This window comes from Nilaparvata lugens, chromosome 4 (assembly GCF_014356525.2).
Source record: "Nilaparvata lugens isolate BPH chromosome 4, ASM1435652v1, whole genome shotgun sequence".
In the NCBI taxonomy this organism is placed as follows: Eukaryota; Metazoa; Arthropoda; class Insecta; order Hemiptera; family Delphacidae; genus Nilaparvata; species Nilaparvata lugens.
In genome coordinates, this window is record NC_052507.1 from 34191517 (window position 1) to 34213215 (window position 21699).

Consider the following 21699-nt stretch of genomic DNA (forward strand, 5'->3'; position numbering starts at 1 on the left):
AATCTCGTAATCGGACCGAAAAATTTGCTCACGCCTTTTTTTAGATTATGAAATTTTGAAAAAAATGAGATCATTCGGAGCTCTCTATCTCCAATGAGTACTGAGTTATAAATTTTCGAAAATGAGTGAAATTTAAAGAAAAAATCAATTTTGATGAATTTTAGTTTTTGATCAACAATATCTTTCGATTGTTACCATTTAGATGTAAAATTCAAAATCCCTCTGGGTGTATTTTTGTGCTCTACAATTTGATATCAGGTAGAGCGCTCTATCTCTTATAGATTTTCAGGTACACCTGACAACAATGCTCCTTGTATTGTGAAAAACGCATTCCATTTTTCGACCAAATTTGACTTGTGATGCATGATTTTGGACCGTCTTGACGAGCCGAGAAGAATGAAGTGTAGTACGATGAAATCTGAGCATTGTGTCAAAAGTTATAAGTGTTTGAAATTTTGATCCTTGAGGTGACCTAAAGTGCGCCTCTCCACTAGGAAATACTGAAATGAAGTGCATCTAACGGCTGATTCTCATAGAACATAATCTCTTGAACTTATTTCATTGTACGAAATATCAATGTGAGGACAATGTAGTTGGTGATGATGGTTGAAGCAGAAAATTAGGCGTTTTTCACAATACAAGGAGCATTGTTGTCAGGTGTACCTGAAAATCTATAAGAGATAGAGCGCTCTACCTGATGTCAGATTGTAGAGCACAAAAATACACCGAGAGGGATTTTGAATTAAACATCTAAATGGTAACAATCGAAAGATATTGTTGATCAAAAACTAAAATTCATCAAAATTGATTTTTTCTTTAAATTTTACTCATTTTCGAAAATTCATAACTCAGTACTCATTGGAGATAGAGAGCTCCGAATGATCTCATTTTTTTCAAAATTCTATAATCTAAAAAAAGGCAAGAGCAAATTTTTCTGTCCGATTACGAGATTTGGCAGAAATAGCTGAATACTGGAAAATGAGCCGAAAATACGAGGTTTTTGGGCCACCCTGTATCTAGCACAAGGAAATTTTGCATGAAGAAATTGGTTCTAGACTTTTCTTATGTACCCAAATAATATATGAAAAAATCAGAACTACAATATAAATTGCAAGCACACCCCCTTTTCTATGTCTATATTGACTGGTCTAAATTGCAATTGTAAAATTCGACAGCTAAGAGCATTTCAACGTACCTTCAATGTTGAATCTTTTTGAAGAGATGTCTCATTCGGAAATGAGCGTTTTACGGTTGCAAGCTTTCCTTTCAAGTCCGCAAAACTATTGATGAACTTCACTTCAATAGCAATTGAACTATCTTCCAATTTGAACCTCTGTAATATGGAATAGAGGATTAAAAATATATTACACAATTTCTATTCAATATAGAGAATAAAGTAATGAAAAAAGAATTTAAAAAATCATGACAAAGTAAGTTAATGTGAGAGAGAATTACAAGGAGATTGAAGCTGCATCATGACCCCCGAGTTTCAATTCTGATTTCAACCGGACCAGGTAGGCGTACAATTCTTGATTTGTATAGTTCTTGATTGTATGATGGAGCTGCCGCTCAATTGTAATTATTCTTATTAAAATAAGAAGTCTTCTGTTATGTAATATCATAAAAAGGAGAAGCAATTAGTGGAAGATATGAACCAGCTATTAGTTAGGCTCATTTTGAATTTGTTTACATAAATCGAATAGCACTCAGGAGGGTTTATCAATATTCGAAATAAATTATATTCGTAATTAATTGTGATTCAATGGAATCCTTTACTAGAAAAGACACATCTCGAGAAGGTAAATTAAAAAAAAATGGAAAATTATAAAATTAACATTTTAAAAAAGGTCAATGAAAAATAATTTCAGTAATTCACATTAGATAACCAACCAAAGAAAATAAAGATTCAGATTATCTAAATTAACATGAAAAATATAAAATGTATACAAACATACCTGGATGACATCTACTGCTTTTGCAACATCTTTACGAGCTAGAAAATATGTTACTAGACTCTTTTCAGATGACAGCATGAGATTTATCAGAGTACAAGAAACTGGCACCGATGATTTACGGCTATTTTTCCTTTTCCTGATTTTTCGAATTTTTGGGTTCAGGTTCGAGCTACCACCTACAAAATAAAATGTATCATTCTACCAGATTTCTCAATCATGGAAAAATTTCACAATATGTATTCAAAACACTTTTCGAAATGTTTCATTTGTTGTCATTTAATTTGTTTTTTTCAAAGATCACGTCCTAAGGACTCCAGTTATGGAGTATAAGACAAGTCAGGTCAATATTTTACATAATAAATAATCAACACTAAGTAAATCAAACCTAGTCTTGGATTGAAAGGAACTCTCGTACACTATAAAATACTCCATCAACTAAATATTTTTTCAAATGTTTTTTGAAGAGCTTCAAATCATCATTACTTTTAAGGAGTTGTGGTAGTCTGTTATAAAATTTCCTTCCAATATTATCTGGTTTTTGTTCAAATAATCTACTCAGCTCTGTTTTGTATATTGTACTCATGTATATTTGAATTTTGGTCCACTCCACTCGTTTTTACATACATTATAACTTCATATATATTATATACAAAGATCAAAAAGCCACGTTTTTAAATAAAGGCCTACAATAATCTAACCTATCCACTATATACACCTGAGTGCCTTATTTTGTTGACATGAATTATCCATACTGAGATAGCAATAGCATTAAAATAGCTATTCAAATGACTACCCGTACAAAACCTTGTATAACTATATATTCTGATTTTGCCTTGTTTGCAATTTTTGTATTGTTGGCTGTAAATAAATTGAATTTGAATTTGTAGCATACCTAATATTTGATATAGTATAAGATCATGATAAGCAGTTAACAGTATTTTTCTATCATTTAACCTAGCAAGCTGTCGCAAGAAAAATATCCCAGAAGGAATTTCATTACATATCCTCTCAATGTAAGAATGCTTTTTAATATCTTATCCAATACAACTCCCAAGAACGCGAATATTTCTTCTTTCCTCTACAAACACGTTTATACTCTATCCTCTATCTTCTCTCTCTATACTTATAAAAGGCTAAGCCCCTACAGACTGAAATCACACCACAGCCCAAACTACTGAGCCTAAAAACTTGAAATTTTGCACGATTGTTTATGGTAGCCTGAAAACATCCACTAAGAAAGGATTTTCAGAAATTTGCCCCCCTGAGGGAGCTGGGCCCCCCCCAAAATGTTGTACTTTTTAACCGCTCATTGCACATCAAAGTCATGAGGAACGTTTTTGTTCAGCTACGAAAAAAAATTAGATCTATGCAGAAAAATTTCGATCAGGAGCACAGGGGGGTCCAGGAGAGGGCATTTTTCGAAAATTTTGATGTAAAATCACACTACAGCTCAAACTAATTGTCCTACAGACTTGAAACTTTGCAAAAATATTCTTCAAACATGCTAGACGCGCACTAAGAACGGATTTCTAGATATTTTGCCTCTAAGGGTTTCAAAGGATGAAAAAGGATCCTATTAAGTAAGGTTATGAACTTCGTTTTCCTGATGGAATTTATAGCCAACACGTGGCATGTATTATTAATTTTTCAGCTAGAACAGTTTTTTGAGACTGCTGAATAAACGTCTACAGTTTTATCAATGCTGTATCGGCAATATTTTTTTTTTTTTTTTTTTTTTTTTTTTTTTTTTTTTTTTTTTAAGATTACGTCCTAAAGACTCCAGTCATGGAGTATAAGACAAGTCATGTTATTACATAATAATTCTAACACTAAGTAGTTCAACCTAGTTTAGGTTTGAAAGGAATTCTTGTACACTATAAAAAGCTCTATCAACTAAATATTTTTTCATTTGTTTTTTGAAAATCTTCAAATCATCATTACTTTTCAAGATTTGAGGTAGCTTGTTATAAAATTTCCTACCAATATAATCTGGTTTTTGTTCAAATAACCTACTATTGTGACCCATTATATGATAATCTGCTCTGTTTCGCGTATTATACTCATGAACATCTGAATTCTGGATCACACCACTCGTTTTCACATGCATTACAACTTCATATACATACAAAGATGGCACAGTTAATAGACCAAGCTTTTTAAATAAAGGCCTACAAGAGTCTAACCTATTCACTTTCTCTATACATCTGAGTGCCTTCTTTTGAATCTTAAACACTCTGTCCATATTTTGTTGAGATGAATTACCCCATACTAAAATAGCATACCTAATATGAGATAGTATAAGTCCATGGTAAGCAGTTAACAGTAGTTTTTTATCATTCAGCCTAGCAAGCTGCCGCAGGACAAATACCCCAGATGATATCTTATTACATATCCTCTCAATGTAAGGATGCCATGTTAATTTCCTGTCCAATAAAATTCCCAAGAATGCTACTTTCTCTTCTTGGTCTAATTCATTTTCCTCTACAAACACATTTATTTCTCTATCCTCTACTGAATTATATTTACTTTTGAATTGTAGGAATTGACATTTCTTACTATTTATTGTTAATTGCCTTTGCTTCAAGAATTGGACAATTGACTGTACTCCAGTAAAAGCATTTATTTCTAGACTATCTAATAAATAATTGTTAAAGATAAGCGATGTGTCATCAGCAAACAACAGAGCTCTGTGATCTTTTAACTCTTTTGGTAATTGGTTCACATACAACAGAAACAGTAAGGGACCCAGAATTGAGCCTTGAGGTACTCCAGCCTGGACCTCCAGTTTTTGAGATTTAATTTTTACTATTTCATTCCCATCCACCTTGGTAAGCTCAACACACTGGTTTCTACCTATGAGATATGATTCAAACCATTTTAGTTCTATACCATTCACACCTACAGTTTTTAGTATTTCCAATAATATTCTATGGTTCACACAATCAAAAGCTTTGGATAAATCAAGAAATATTGCGGCTGCCTTCTCACCTGAATCTATTATATCTATTAGTCTTTCAACAAGGGATACTATTGCAGTCTTAGTAGATTTCCCTTTCTGGAACCCATGCTGTTCATCACATATGAAATTAATTTCTTCCAGGTGCATCAATAACCTATTTAAAACTACTCTTTCAAAAATTTTACTTATTACATTTAGAATACTAATGGGTCTATAATTTTCAACTCTTTCAGAATCACCGCTCTTGAAAATTGGCAAAATTTTTCCTTGTTTCAGATCATCAGGGAAAATACCCTGCTCTAGTGAAGTATTAAGGAGATGCAATAAAGGGTCCAGTAATTCATTTTCACATTCTTTTAAAATTTTGCTTGAGACCCCATCCAATCCTACTGTTTTTTTGTTATTCAAATTTTTTATTATTCTTGACAACTCATCTCTTGATAATGGATGAAATTTAAATACCTTTTCAATTGGCTCAGCATTTAATGTAGTTGTATTATAAGTATTAGTGTTCAGTGACTTTTGGAGATTATATGCAACCTGTTGATAATATTTATTGAAAAAGTTACAAATGTCTATACTATCATCCATATAATTTCCATGTTCATCGATTATCCTAGGGACATTAGTAACTGTATCTTTTTGAGCTGCTCTCCTATTTCTATTAATTACCTCCCAAACAGCAGAGTTAAAATTGGTACTAGTTGTTAATATTTCAGCTGTTTTCTTACACTTAGCTTTCCTCACTTCTTTTGCATAGTTTTTCTTTAGACATTTGTATTTGACCTCACTCGGAACATCCCTCACTAATTTAAATTCCTCATAAGCTTCCCTAACAATATTTCTTTGAGTAAGGATATCTTCAGTTATCCATTCATCTACTTTGTTTAATTTACTTTTTACTTTGACTTTTTTTATCGGACAGCATACACTAATGTGAAATCTTAGAGTATCAATGAATTGCTTATATTTGTAATTTAGGTTACAACTGTTATAAACACTACTCCAATTTTCTTGAAGCAGTTCCTGCTTCAAACAATTTATATTTCCTAGCTCATATTGCTGAATTTCTTTCACAAAAGTTTTTTTTCTGCTTGGATTCTGGCCCTGCAACTTAACATCTAAAATTTGATAGTTATGATCTGATAGATCTGAGCTACCTAACCTGACATTACAACCTTCTATATTTGTGAGGATATTATCAATAATTGTCTGTGAAGTTCGAGTTACTCTTGTATATTCGTGGACCTTAATTTCTAAATTATTCATATTAATAATATCTCTAATATCCTCTGTCATTTTATCCTGCCTGGCAAAATCGGTATTGAAATCTCCTACTACTATAACATTTGTGAAACGAGCGGTTGTAATTTCCAAAAGTGTATGGAGCAGCTCACAAAATTTTTGCCAGTCTCCATTTGGTGACCTATAGATACCTAACACTGCTACCTCAAATCGATCATCAATTTTTAACCTTAGTCCCGTCACCTCTAAATCCATCTCAACAGAAAATCTCTTAACAAAATCCAGTTCATAAGTTTGGGTATGTTTAGCATTGCTAGTGAATATACATACACCACCACTTCTATGAGCTATTCTACAAAATTCTGATCTCAGTGAATAGCCTGGAATCCTGACTTGATTTATTTCCTTATTTTTAAGCCATGCTCTGTGAAAATAACAATGTCAGGATCCTCCTGTTTAAGAAATACTTCTAATCTGTCAATTTTGTTGCGTAGATACTGAATATTTTGATGATAAATACTAAAAACCTTACCATCTTGTGCTACTCTATCTCTAGCATTTGTAGCTATTTCCCTTTCCCTGTTTTGAGCCAATTTACTAAAAAATCGTTATTTGTTTTTTTGACTGTTTTTAAATCAGAGGATTGCAAACGGCTTTCAATCAGCTCTGCCAATCTATTACAAAAGATTACTTTGCCAGATCGATTTAGATGCAACCCATGATTAGTAAAGTTATGTCTTTTCAGCCTTTCATTTAGAAAACAAATCCCCAGTTGTTTAGAATTCTTATTTTTTAGGCTGTTGATTGTATTATGGATTGATTTGTTTGTCGAATTGATTGCTTCATTTAATTCTGGCCTATCAAACCTATTAGGAATAGTACTTATTATTAAGTTTGTTTTTTTGCTGAGTGGCACAATTTCCTTGATTTTTTCTGTTACTTGAGGAAGATGATTCAAGTTAGGTTCATTTATATTATTTGAGCCACCCAGTACAATTAGATAGTCATTTTCATCAAAGTCTTTAGTTTGTTCCCTAGCTGACTCTACAACTGCATTAATTGATGCACTTGGCTTGAAAAAACATTGGACATCAAATTTATTTTTTAATCTTTTATCGAGGAGATCACTGCAATCACGTCCATGACTGGACGTCAGTAGCAGAACTCTCCCTTTCCTATCTTTATTTCCCTCAGCTATATTTTTGGTTGCTGTCTTCAAAACCTCACTGTTTTATTTCGACCATTTTCAGAGCATTTCCCATCATTTAGGTTAGATTCTATTTTTTTGCATTTGGACGGAGGTTCTATCATACATTTAGTATTATCAAATTTAGATTTTAGTTTCTTTATTTCCTCCGACATTAGACTACATTGATTTTTAGATTTAGTATTTCTTTTTTATGGTCTTCATCTTGTAATTTTATAATCAGTTCCAAAGATTTAATTTCTTCTACCATCCCTAACCTTTCTTCCTCAGACGTTTTTAAAGTTACTTCTAATTGGTTTTTTAAATTAGTGTGGCTACTTTGTAGTTGAGCAACTTTTTCGGCTAAAGTAGTTTGAAGAACTGGGGTTTTTGGTTTTGGCGTTTTTGAATTTTGGTTTTGGGAACGCGTAAGTACTCCCGCAATGTTTACATTTCTATTATTAACCTTCGGTGTTTTACTTGAGCTCATCTTCCTATCTAAGAAATTATATTACTTGCAATAATAATAATTGATTTATAAATGATAGGATTTTAATTTGGTTATAATTTTAGTCAAGTAAACTATCTATGTTTATTTTTAAATCTCGAAAACCTAACCTCAAACTAACCTCTAAACGGTGTTTGGCTTTTTAAAATAGAATTAAGAATTAAAATCTAAAACAAAATGATAAAACGTGATCAAGAAACAATTAATAATGAAATAAACACAAAATTTGTACTTATCCGTATGCACTCAATATGTCTTTAAATAAAGGTGTTGATATCTACATGATAATTTATTCTCTACCATTTTTATTTTATTAAAATTTCAAAATTATTCAAGCCTTGATAGAATGATTGACTCACTGTACAATCAGTCGAAAATTTTAATATTGAAATGAGGGGTATTTTGGCAAGCTGAACAAAAAAGTCCTCTGCACCTTTTTGATATTATTTCTTCAAATGAAAAATGAGTTTTGTTGGTTGTCAAAACTCCCCCTGAAAAAGAACTATTCATTTTATCCTATCTTTTAGTAAAATAACAATGATTTCTGCATTGAATAACATCTATCTTGCCAACAAGAATGGAACTCTTTGTGAATTTAGATATGACCTACACTTTAGATTTATATAATTCTATTAATAAATTTATGGAAATTGAAGTACTTTTTTCAGTTAGTTGATGATTAGTTGATGGAATTGATTATCAATAGAGAAAATGATTATAATTTCATCAATACAGAATTAGTTGAATGAATTGTCGATGTACTTAGTTCTTGATCAACAATAATTCAATATTGGTATTTATCCAATCATTATTTTTTTCAGAAGTTATTTCATTTGAATTAGAAAATATTTATAAGCTCCTATCAATTTATCATTCGTAACAATGAATTCTTCAAAACATGAATTTAATCAAATAAAAAATTGCCCATACTTCTGTATTCATGTTCGCATGTTTTCCACTTGTGATGGATAGCCAAAATATTGTGGAGCGAGCTGCACGGCGAATTGTATCGAGGGCTCTGATTGGCTGAAAAGTTCAGCGTTCTGAGTGAGGTGAGGCGAGCAGTTAGAACAGAGGCAAGCGGCACGGCGAATGGTTCGGAGTACGGTACGGCGAATGATTAACAGCTGATTTTTAACATTATGAAACATATGCTCATGTTCGTTGAAAGGCAAGATGTTCGGAGGAATGCACGGTTTGCTGCGCGGTTCGGTTCGGCATGTGTGGACGCACCTTTAGTTGTTACAGGACATTTATACAGATCACAGGCCAAAGCAACATAATAATCTATCTTCTTCTTCTTTTTTTCTTCTACTTCTGCTTCTTCTTCTTACTCCTCTTCTCCTTCTTTCTCTTCTTCTTCTTCTTCTTTCTCTTCTTCTTCCTCTTCTTCTTCTACCTATACTAAAAGGCTAAGCCCCGACAAACTGACAGATTTATAGTATTCCTGGTGATTGAGCCTGTCTTTTTCAGCGTTGTCTATTAATAATAAAGCTTAATTTACAACTAGCTTACCCAGCGAACTTCGCACCGCCAATGTATCTCATGTTACACTTGACTTTATTTGGTGAATCATGAAATTTATCTGACAATCAACATGTTCATTTACATCTCAATACGGACTTCCTATGTGCTTAGTCATGCAGCATTCATTATTCCGAAAACATATTATTCTTCTCAATCAATTGGTAGTAATATCTATCAGTAAAGTTTTCAATTAAAAAAAAGGTTACATCAGGGTTTCAAAGAAAAATATTCAATGTTTTCATAGCTGTAGATTGTCGATATATGGTCCAGGAAATATGCGATGTACGATGAATCACACAGAATTCCATATTCTTTCCATTTTAGGATGAATATAAGCTAAGCTAAATTCAAAAAATTGTAAATTATTCTTTCATTCTTCAGTAATTAATGAATGCAATATGAATACTATACATATATACTATACAATATATTTATATATACTCTCTTTCATTAGGTGAATAATTTTTTTCAACATTTTCCAGTTTCTCAATGATAGGGGAGTGATAATAATTATTTGTATAGGTCTTCTAAGGAACCATTATCAACAGCTGGTACCATTCGACTACACTTCAACTCCAAACTACCGTTTTAATACCAGTACACAATAATTTATCACAGGGTGATATGTTTATTACAGCTGGTAACTTTAGATGCTAAATCATATTATCACAATATGATCTTGAATCATGATCATCTTTTCGTTCTCCAGTAGCCGCTCGGCCGAAAATTTCGAAAACATATGTCTGTAAAATGTATTAATAGATAATTATTATTAGCCCCCCTATTAAAATTTCTGTTCAGAAACCATCCCCAATATTCACACAACATATTCCCAAAGTTTCATGCCGTTATGTCACGTAGTTTTCAAGTCTACAGGGAACAAACACACAATCAAACATTCATTTTTTTATAAATAGATTTCCATTTGGCTCAAACTAAAGCCTCTCTAAATGAAGGTAGAATGATAAGGATTCAGTTCTGTTGTTTTAACATTTTTTCAAATCACTTTCAAAAAGTTCATGTAGTACCTACTATTGTGTTTGAGACACTTCTGGCGCTATCATAGTTCCACCACTATTCTGTTCCACAGTCCTATCTCTTGCAGTCGTTAACTATATCTATAATAATTATATTAGAAAGAGTAAATTTCCAGAGTAAATTTGAGTGTTTGTGGGAGACAGTTCATGTTCACTTGTTCTAGATTGGTAAATTTCATCCCTCATCACTTTATAACAAATAGCATCAATAACAAGCTCATTGTTAAAATGGAAAAATGGATCAATGAATCTAATATTACAGATCGCCTTTTCTGAGTGAATGCTTGAATATGGAGGATCAAAATACATTTTGGATGAAAAATAAATCTATTATGTCACTTTTTTCTATATATCTTTCTATATTTCCCTTTTTCTACTATATCTCAATATTATTATTTCTCAATACAGAAAATTTCTTAACTTAACTTATCTTTAACAATGGCGTTTCGTTCAGTTATATTAGTTTTTAAACTTTCAGTTTCTTTCTTTATCTATCAGCTCTTTCTGTCTTTTTCTCTTTCTTTGTCTATCAGTTCTTTCTGTCTTTTTCTCTTTCTTTATCTATCAGTTCTTTCTGTCTTTTTCTCTTTTATTTTTTACAGTTTTCATATTCTTCTAGTTTAAATCAAAACATAGCAAATACAGTACGATTAAAAAAATTTCTTAGTAATTTTACTCAATGAAAATACAACACTCTTACACTGCGCACGGGTCCCAAGACCTTGCAGTGTAAATTCCAAGTATAATGTAAAAAATGAATATTTTGTATTTTTTGTTCTTCATGGAAATAAATTGATTTTGATTTTTTTTGATATTAAGTAAAGAGCTGGCTTATGCACGTACGGGATAGGAAAATTATGTTTGACGCATCATCACGTCTGAACTACTGGACTAATTAACTTGAAATTTTGCTTATAGATTCTTAATTAACCAAGGATGGTTATAGGCCTATTCTCAATTCTTCAAAATTTCATTACGTCAAGTAATGAAAGTCAGTCAAGTTTTAAAATAGATCCTTGCGAAGCACGGGTTCTTGCTAGTTGAATTATATTTGCTTTTGAATTGCAGGAATTGACATTTTTAATTATTTATTTTTAATTATTATTTATCCCAATTAATTGGGATTTTTGTTTAATAATAATTATTCATTAATTAGCATATGAAAAAATGCTATTTCCAATTTAGTTTTTATTGTCTCTGACAATTAATACCTGTGTTGGATCCCGATTCGCTAGACTTGTCGGTGCTTTCAGTGGCGGTTCTTTTGGATCGGCGGACGGATGTTTGCCGCTGAAAGGGGATGCTCTGCGACGTTTCCGGGTCACTGTCGGAGCCCTCGCTAGCGTTGTAGACCCACTCGGTCTGGCAGGGCGGCGCCGGCGTCTCGGCGCGATGGGTGTGCTCCGTGTCCAGAGACAGCATCTCCAACCTCCACAAACCGTCCTCAACTGCCCGGTTCAGCCTGGCATAACAAGAATGATTCATTTCAACAATTTCCTGGTTCACTCCAATGCTATGTTATCTTCATGAAACAGCAGCCTCATTCAGGTCACGTGTATCACGGTTGAAAACTTACACAATGTCAAAGATGGATGCTTGATTCGAAAGAGCTCCACCAAATGAGTAAAATTGTTACAAATTATGTTTGATTCACTTCTACTTGATGATATTATATAATACATTTTACTTCATTACCTTTATTATCACATAGTGTCAATGATGAATGTTAAGTTCGAAAGAGCTCCACCATGTAAGTGAAATGTTTAGAAATTATTATTCTATTTTATTCATTTCTAATGGATATTTCAAACAATCAAACAATTTTATTAGAAAAACATTTTTACATTGTTGGGTCCTGCTAAACCCGTGGGTTTTTCAGCAGGTGCCAGATCAAAACAAAATTATTCACAACGTTGAATTTAAATTAAGTATAAATAAAATAAAATAGCTTATTTGTCGTGAATCAAGAGTAATCTTCTTCTTCTATATAATAAGAGAGAGTAGTGTTGTGTTTGTTCGTGTGTTCGTTTGTTCGCATCAAAACGTGTCAACTTGTGGATTGCATACCGGAAAAACGGGAATGATTTAGATCTCCTAATTTTGAACATAGATTCTAAAAATATCAATCCCGTGCACCTGGAAGCCCAAATTTGAATTTTCCTTCTTGATTTTTCAGAATATAATATTCAAACTTCATTAATAGTACATACGATTTCATAAAAAAATCACCAAATCATATGATCGGAATTAAAAATTTTTATTATATTAAAGAACTGGATTATAAACGTATACAGGAGTAAAGTAGTATAGGAAAATTATTATGTTTGACGACGCATCATCACGTCTGAACTACTGGACTGATTAACTTGAAATTTTGCATATATAGATTCTTGCTTAACCGAGGATGGTTATAAACCTATTTTAAATTCTTCAATATTTGATTACATCAAGTTTTCAGTTTGTCAAGTTTTCAATTATTTGTCATGCTTTCAGTTGTTGTAAGGAAGCAGCAGAAAATTTCTCTTAGAAGGGAAATTAGAAGATAGGTATGATTGGGGATCCTTTTCGAATGATTAAGACAGGTTTACCGTCGCACCCGAATTTTTTCCGCCATTTTGAATACAACTTCTTTTTTTAATTGAAAGGTGGTCATATGATACATGATTCCGATACAGGATTTCCAGAGAAAAGGTATGGTGAAAACCGCACATCGATATCTGAAGCCTTTCAAAATTTATTCTCATTCATTTCCTTTATTATAGTATAGAAGCTGATAGATAAATGGATGATATATCCATCTATCTATCATCTTCTATACTATAATAGAGGAAAGAACTGGCTTAAAGACGTACACACACGTGTAGAGGATAGGAGAATTATGTTTGACGCATCATCACGTCTGAACTACTGGACTGATTTACTTGAAATGCTGCTTATAAATTCTTAATCAACCGAGGATTCTTATAGGCCTATTTTCAATTCTTCTGGATTTCATTACGTCAAGTTTTAAAATAGACCCTTGCGAAGCACGGGTTACCTGCTAGTATACAATAAATGAAATAAAAGGATTACAATCATAATTGGAAACTATAAGAAGCATAATAATTAGAATAAAAATAAATAGAGTTAATAAATAACATTATTATAATCATGATAAATAAGGAGTTATTTAACCCTAAAGAGACACACTGGGGTGTTTCACACCCCGGGGATTTTTTTTCTGTCCTGCAGTTGACAATATCAAACAGATGGGAATTTTCGCTCAGTCTAAATTAGGTTTGAAGCATTATCAACTGCTCACCACCACTTCCAGTCAGTAATAGCATTCTACAAGGTCACCAGCTAATCTTGTTCTTCGTTTGGGGTGTCCAACACCCCAGAGTGTCTTTTACGTAGGACTTTTATCAAATACTTTTTTACAAAGATTTACTTGTATTGACCACTACGAATGTGGTATGGGATGATGGATCAAATTGGAATAAATGCTATGATTCTCTACCACTTGAGGCTCTAAACAATAAAATGAAGAGACGTGAGTTTTTGATGAAGTTGTCATTGGCAATGATCAAGCCATTCCTTCAACCCAGATTAGGAGCTCCAACACTCAGGCGGGACATACGTACTTCTAAAACTAGTATACATATTGATAAGCAGTGCTTTACTTTCGATTTTGTATGCACTTGGAACAAAAATAATCAAGTATGGGCTAAGTACTTTTTCCTCTATATTTTTCAAAGAAACATGCAAGATAAAATTGGGGTGTTTAACACCCCAGTGTGTCCACTGCGTTAGCATAAAGTAAGTGTGTCTCTCTGGGGTTAAAGAACTAAAAATAATAGATAAAAGATTGTCCTTTATTACCTTTGAAATGATTCTTGAATCTCATGGTAACCATCGGATGTGCAATCGAAATTATCAACACAATTCTTCACCAACAATATAAGTTTCTTCACCAATGTTCCATTGCAAAGGAACCCTTCGCCTCTTTCCAAGATGTTTGTCTGCAAGAATTTCACGTATTATTAACAATATAGAAGTAATTAATTCAGAGATGCTATGCAATATAATATGAACTACGCTTTACAAAATATATTTGTAATAAGTATTTATTCCACAACAGTGTAGAGCTTGCATTTTGAAGAGTGAGAAATATGAATTATTATGAAGTAAATCTATACTATAAGAAAGAAAATAACTGGCTTATACACGTACGGGATAGGAAAATTATGTTTGACGCATTATCACGTCTGAACTACTGGAATGATTAACTTGAGATTTTGCATATGAACCGAGGATGGTTATGGGCCTATTTTCAATTCTCCAAGATTGCATTACATCAAGTTTTCAGTTGATCAAGTTTTAAAATGCACCCTTGCGGAGCACTGGTTAACTGCTAGTCTACAATAAATACAGAATTTATAAGAATGGAATTCATGATGTGAAACTATGTAATAAGAACACTTGAGTTGAATACTGCTTCAAATATTTCGAAGAATTGTTCCATGCACCACTGTCCACAATAAGATGAAAGCAGAATAAGTTGTCTTTTCTACTTGAATAGTTCTATTAACATAAAAGTTAAACATTAAAGTTAAAGTTAAGTTTCTGATACTGAAGTTCTCTTTCCTTTTTTCTTGTCTTTTAAGTTTTTTTCCTTTCTTAATTTGCTTTGTGTTAAGTTAACTGTAACACTTCCTTTTTTCAGCCCAAACAGGTTTTTGTAACCTTTGAGATTATTTTCCATAATGATTTTTGTGATGTTCTTTGGGGTATGATTGTGATTTTTTAGTTATCTTGTAATTATTTCCGTAACTATGGTAATTTCATGCTCTGTATATACTGTGAAAATTGAAAATAAATTGATATGATTTGATTCGAAGTTGAGTGTCACTTATAGTGCCATGAGCATTGAAACTCAAGCTTTGTGTGAATGAAACTATTTGGTCCTGTTTCCGAGCTCGGGATTTAGCTAAGTTCTAGACTTTTAACAGCTGGAGTCAGAAAATTTGCTTTCCGAAATGGAGCGTCGTCGTAGTTTTTATGATAATTTTTTTTTTCTAATTTCTATAATTGAAAACTTTTTTCCTTGACGGAATGAAACATCCCTAAATAATTCAAAATAGCTGAAACTTTATACTATTTTCTCTTTATTTTACTTTGTGTTCAATTTTCTAGTTACTTTCCTTGCCCTACTACCATAGGTAAGGAAAGTATTGCTTTCCAAAAAAGATTAAGGTACCCCAATTTCAAGTTTTCTATACGTTTCAAGGTCCCCTGAGTCCAAAAACATGATTTTTGGGTATTGGTCTGTGTGTGTGTATGTGTGTGTGTGTGTGTATGTGTGTGTGTGTATGTGTGTATGTCTGTGAACACGATAACTCCATTCCTAATTAACCGATTGACTAGAAATTTTAAACTTAAGGTCCTTATACCATGAGGACCCGACAATAAGAAATTCAATAAAATTCAATTCAAGATGGCGGAAAAAATGGCGGATAATTACTAAAAAACCATGTTTTCACGTTTTTCTCGAAAATGGCTCTAACGATTTTCTTCAAATTTATACCATGGATAGCTATCCATAAGCCCTATCAACTGGCATAAGTCTCATTTCAGGGAAAATTTCAAGAGCTCCGTAATATTCTTGAGAAAAATGGCGAATAATGATTAAAAAACCATGTTTTCACGTTTTTCTCGAAAATGGCTCTAACGATTTTCTTCAAATTTATACCATGGATAGCTATTCATAAGCCCTATCAACTGGCATGAGTCTCATTTCTGGGAAAATTCCAGGAGCTCTGTAATATTCTTGAGAAAAATGGCGGATAATGACTAAAAAGCCATGTTTTTCACGAGACAACTGACATGAGTCTATTCCCTGGGGTACTAATGGGGGGTCCACCCAATCCTTGAGAAATGGACTTTGTAACCTCCTTCTCGTGCATGAGATAGGTAGACCCACTCGGTCTGGCAGGGCGGCGCCGGCGTCTCGGCGCGATGGGTGTGCTCCGTGTCCAGAGACAGCATCTCCAACCTCCACAAACCGTCCTCAACTGCCCGGTTCAGCCTGGCATAACAATAATGATTCATTTCAACAATTTCCTGGTTCACTCCAATGCTATGTTATCTTCATGAAACAGCAGCCTCATTCAGGTAACGTGTATCACGGTTGAAAACTTACACAATGTCAAAGATGGATGCTTGATTCGAAAGAGCTCCACCAAATGAGTAAAATTGTTACAAATTATGTTTGATTCACTTCTACTTTATGATATTATATAATACATTTTACTTCATTACCTTTATTATCACATAGTGTCAATGATGAATGTTAAGTTCGAAAGAGCTCCACCATGTAAGTGAAATGTTTAGAAATTATTATTCTATTTTATTCATTTCTAATGGATATTTCAAACAATCAAACAATTTTATTAGAAAAACATTTTTACATTGTTGGGTCCTGCTAAACCCGTGGGTTTTTCAGCAGGTGCCAGATCAAAACAAAATTATTCACAACGTTGAATTTAAATTAAGTATAAATAAAATAAAATAGCTTATTTGTCGTGAATCAAGAGTAATCTTCTTCTTCTATATAATAAGAGAGAGTAGTGTTGTGTTTGTTCGTGTGTTCGTTTGTTCGCATCAAAACGTGTCAACTTGTGGATTGCATACCGGAAAAACGGGAATGATTTAGATCTCCTAATTTTGAACATAGATTCTAAAAATATCAATCCCGTGCACCTGGAAGCCCAAATTTCAATTTTCCTTCTTGATTTTTCAGAATATAATATTCAAACTTCATTAATAGTACATACGATTTCATAAAAAAATCACAAAATCATATGATCGGAATTAAAAAATTTTATTATATTAAAGAACTGGATTATAAACGTATACAGGAGTAAAGTAGTATAGGAAAATTATTATGTTTGACGCATCATCACGTCTGAACTACTGGACTGATTAACTTGAAATTTTGCATATATAGATTCTTGCTTAACCGAGGATGGTTATAAACCTATTTTAAATTCTTCAATATTTGATTACATCAAGTTTTCAGTTTGTCAAGTTTTCAATTATTTGTCATGCTTTCAGTTGTTGTAAGGAAGCAGCAGAACATTTCTCTTAGAAGGGAAATTAGAAGATAGGTATGATTGGGGATCCTTTTCGAATGATAAAGACAGGTTTACCGTCGCACCCGAATTTTTTTCCGCCATTTTGGAACCACCATTTTGAATACAACTTCTTTTTTTAATTGAAAGGTGGTCATATGATACATGATTCCGATACAGGATTTCCAGAGAAAAGGTATGGTGAAAACCGCACATCGATATCTCAAACCTTTCAAAATTTATTCTCATTCATTTCCTTTATTATAGTATAGAAGCTGATAGATAAATGGATGATATATCCATCTATCATCTTCTATACTATAATAGAGGAAAGAACTGGCTTAAAGACGTACACACACGTGTAGAGGATAGGGGAATTATGTTTGACGCATCATCTGAACTACTGGACTGATTTACTTGAAATGCTGCTTATAAATTCTTAATCAACCGAGGATTCTTATAGGCCTATTTTCAATTCTTCTGGATTTCATTACGTCAAGTTTTAAAATAGACCCTTGCGAAGCACGGGTTACCTGCTAGTATACAATAAATGAAATAAAAGGATTACAATCATAATTGGAAACTATAAGAAACATAATAATTAGAATAAAAAGAAATAGAGTTAATAAATAACATTATTATAATCATGATAAATAAGGAGTTATTTAAAGAACTAAAAATAATAGATAATAGATTGTCCTTTATTACCTTTGAAATGATTCTTGAATCTCATGGTAACCATCGGATGTGCAATCGAAATTATCAACACAATTCTTCACCAACAATATAAGTTTCTTCACCAATGTTCCATTGCAAAGGAACCCTTCGCCTCTTTCCAAGATGTTTGTCTGCAAGAATTTCACGTATTATTAACAATATAGAAGTAATTAATTCAGAGATGCTATGCAATATAATATGAACTACGCTTTACAAAATATATTTGTAATAAGTATTTATTCCACAACAGTGTAGAGCTTGCATTTTGAAGAGTGAGAAATATGAATTATTATGAAGTAAATCTATACTATAAGAAAGAAAATAACTGGCTTATACACGTACGGGATAGGAAAATTATGTTTGACGCATTATCACGTCTGAACTACTGGAATGATTAACTTGAGATTTTGCATATGAACCGAGGATGGTTATGGGCCTATTTTCAATTCTTCAAGATTGCATTACATCAAGTTTTCAGTTGATCAAGTTTTAAAATGCACCCTTGCGGAGCACTGGTTAACTGCTAGTCTACAATAAATACAGAATATATAAGAATGGAATTCATGATGTGAAACTATGTAATAAGAACACTTGAGTTGAATACTGCTTCAAATATTTCGAAGAATTGTTCCATGCACCACTGTCCACAATAAGATGAAAGCAGAATAAGTTGTCTTTTCTACTTGAATAGTTCTATTAACATAAAAGTTAAACATTAAAGTTAAAGTTAAGTTTCTGATACTGAAGTTCTCTTTCCTTTTTTTCTTGTCTTTTAAGTTTTTTTTTCTTTCTTAATTTGCTTTGTGTTAAGTTAACAGTAACACTTCCTTTTTTCAGCCCAAACAGGTTTTTGTAACCTTTGAGATTATTTTCCATAATGATTTTTGTGATGTTCTTTGGGATATGATTGTGATTTTTTAGTTATCTTGTAATTATTTCCGTAACTATGGTAATTTCATGCTCTGTATATACTGTGAAAATTGAAAATAAATTGATATGATTTGATTCGAAGTTGAGTGTCACTTATAGTGCCATGAGCATTGAAACTCAAGCTTTGTGTGAATGAAACTATTTGGTCCTGTTTCCGAGCTCGGGATTTAGCTAAGTTCTAGACTTTAAACAGCTGGAGTCAGAAAATTGGCTTTCCGAAATGGAGCGTCGTCGTAGTTTTTTATGATAATCTTTTTTTTCTAATTTCTATAATTGAAAACTTTTTTCCTTGACGGAATGAAACATCCCTAAATAATTCAAAATAGCTGAAACTTTACACCATTTTCTCTTTATTTTACTTTGTGTTCAATTTTCTAGTTTTTAATTTTATTTAAACGTGGACTACAACTACGCCCCGTTTTGGAAATCCAATTTTCTGACTCCAGCTGTTCAAAGTCTAGAACTTAGCTAAATCCCGAGCTCGGAAACCGGCCCTTAAAGTCGAAAGGGCAAAAGATAGTGTTGTTATTTCAATAATTTGGATCTATTTATTTATAGTCAAACCAGAGAGATTCTCAAGCTAATAACAAGAGAAGGGGTATATTACTAACTTTTCACTCTCATTAACTGTTTTTCTATTTTTACTCACCTTTTTCTTTCTTTCTTCTTTTGTCTTACTCTCACTGGCCAGATTCGAAGTCGATAGAGTTCTGCGCACTGGTGGGGACGCATAGAGCGGCAAGTCAGATCTCGATATTTGAGGAGAGTGCACCTCACCGATGGGTGGTAGAGACTGCGATGTCATTCCCATATTCACAGCCAGTTTCGTCTCTTTAAACGAGGTTTCAAAAGTATTTTGACGTTCTGGAGAAAACATATTCAATGACGAGTCCCGTATCACTCTATCGTCATCCTCGGCACCACTGTCGGATATGGGATCTTCTCGGAAGTCTTCAGAACGCAGGAATAGCAGCGAGAAAATGTTTTCCAGAATTTCTAACCTGTAAAATTATGAAATAAGTTATAAAATAAAGGTTTGATAAGAAATCAAAAAAAAAGTTCAGTAATACTATTGATCTGTGAATGGGCAGAACTATTGCAAATTCTTATTTCGAGATGCTAGCAAATAATAAATTACAGGGTAAATTATGAAATAAACTTGAAATTCAAGTTCTTATTTTGTTGAAAATTACAAAATTTATTTGAAACCAATGATTGATTAAACGATGTATTAAGAGATGTTGTTGAATTCATCCATGATAAAACAAAACCACAATATGTTGTATTTTCTACTAATACTTGATGATTATAAAATATGATATATATTGTGTTTTTATTCTACACATACAATAATTGAGATTGTGAATTCCAAAGTATCTTGAAGCTGGATTTATTCAGTATTAATGAAATGTTTTGAAACTTTTCATGAAATAATAAAATACTAACATTTTTGTTTTGTATTTTAAATGGTTCTACTAAGGGTTGAAAGTACTGCATTTAAATAGGTCCAATCCTTCACATTCTACCAATTTGAAAATCAACTTTGAGTTTAATTATTTCATGTTGAGAAATTTGAAAATATAAAGAAAAAAGTAATTTACAACACAATAAGAATGATTAAATTACCTAAAATACAGTGGATTCAAACCACCAATTTTCTTTTCCAGCTCTGAGAGACTGTCGTCTACATTTGGAACTTTGGAAGTATTTTTCGGAGCTGGGATCTTGTCTCTCTTATTGCTAAGCTTCGACTCGATCACAACCAACTCCAGAATGCTTGTTAAAATACAGAATCCATCGAAAATAGCCGACTCTGTTTCAATATTTTCATTGCGGTTCTGTTTTTGATGCGCTTTCGTCAGAAACTGCTTCACTTGATCTGAATCCAGTTTTGTGATATCGCACATGGTTTTCAGCATATGGAGCACAGTGCACCTCTTGGCCGGTAACAGTAGAGCATTCACATCGGCAATGTGAGACTCGCTTTCTTTCTCCACCCATTCCACTATGAAACTGAGCCATTCCAGTGTCTCGTACAGTCTATTCAATACTGGATCGTCGCCCTATAAACAAAAAAGAGAATCACTCCTTTAACAATATTGATCAATTCTAATAATCTTATATCAAAAATTCTATAATCCGCACAAAAACCAAAACAAGCAAAACCTACTCTAGAACATGGTACGCCATAGTGTGGAGTAGGTCAATTTCCACACAGAAAACATGTAGAAACATGTACTCTAAGCATGTAGAGTACACATAAGAAATTTTTATTGTAACTAACTATTAAATATAATTGTAATTTATATCATATTTTCTGTAATTGATGTAGTAGTTTTAGTTTTTTTGAGAAATAAACATTTATTTAATTCAAAAATTAGTCTATAATGTTTTTTTTTTTAATTTATTGAGGATGATGCCCACATAAACTTTTTGCTTGTACGTGGGTAATGGAAAGTGCGATGGTAAATTTGATGAGATGATCAATCATGCCATCGGCAGGATTCGAACCCACGAACCAGG

At 32.6% G+C, this 21699-nt stretch overlaps 1 protein-coding gene across 1 annotated transcript in view; it reads right to left on the reverse strand.

Annotated features, from left to right (window-relative positions):
• LOC111062947 overlaps positions 1 to 21699 on the reverse strand; it is a 77265-nt gene that overhangs the window by 43285 nt on the left and 12281 nt on the right. The window contains exons 6-13 of the mRNA XM_039426980.1: positions 20803 to 21239; positions 19826 to 20177; positions 18238 to 18377; positions 16376 to 16484; positions 14279 to 14418; positions 11629 to 11879; positions 1956 to 2131; positions 1196 to 1333 (exon numbers count right to left, since the gene is read on the reverse strand). Coding sequence (XP_039282914.1) covers positions 1196 to 1333; positions 1956 to 2131; positions 11629 to 11879; positions 14279 to 14418; positions 16376 to 16484; positions 18238 to 18377; positions 19826 to 20177; positions 20803 to 21239 — 1743 coding nt within the window. The remainder of the gene's footprint in view (positions 1 to 1195; positions 1334 to 1955; positions 2132 to 11628; positions 11880 to 14278; positions 14419 to 16375; positions 16485 to 18237; positions 18378 to 19825; positions 20178 to 20802; positions 21240 to 21699) is intronic.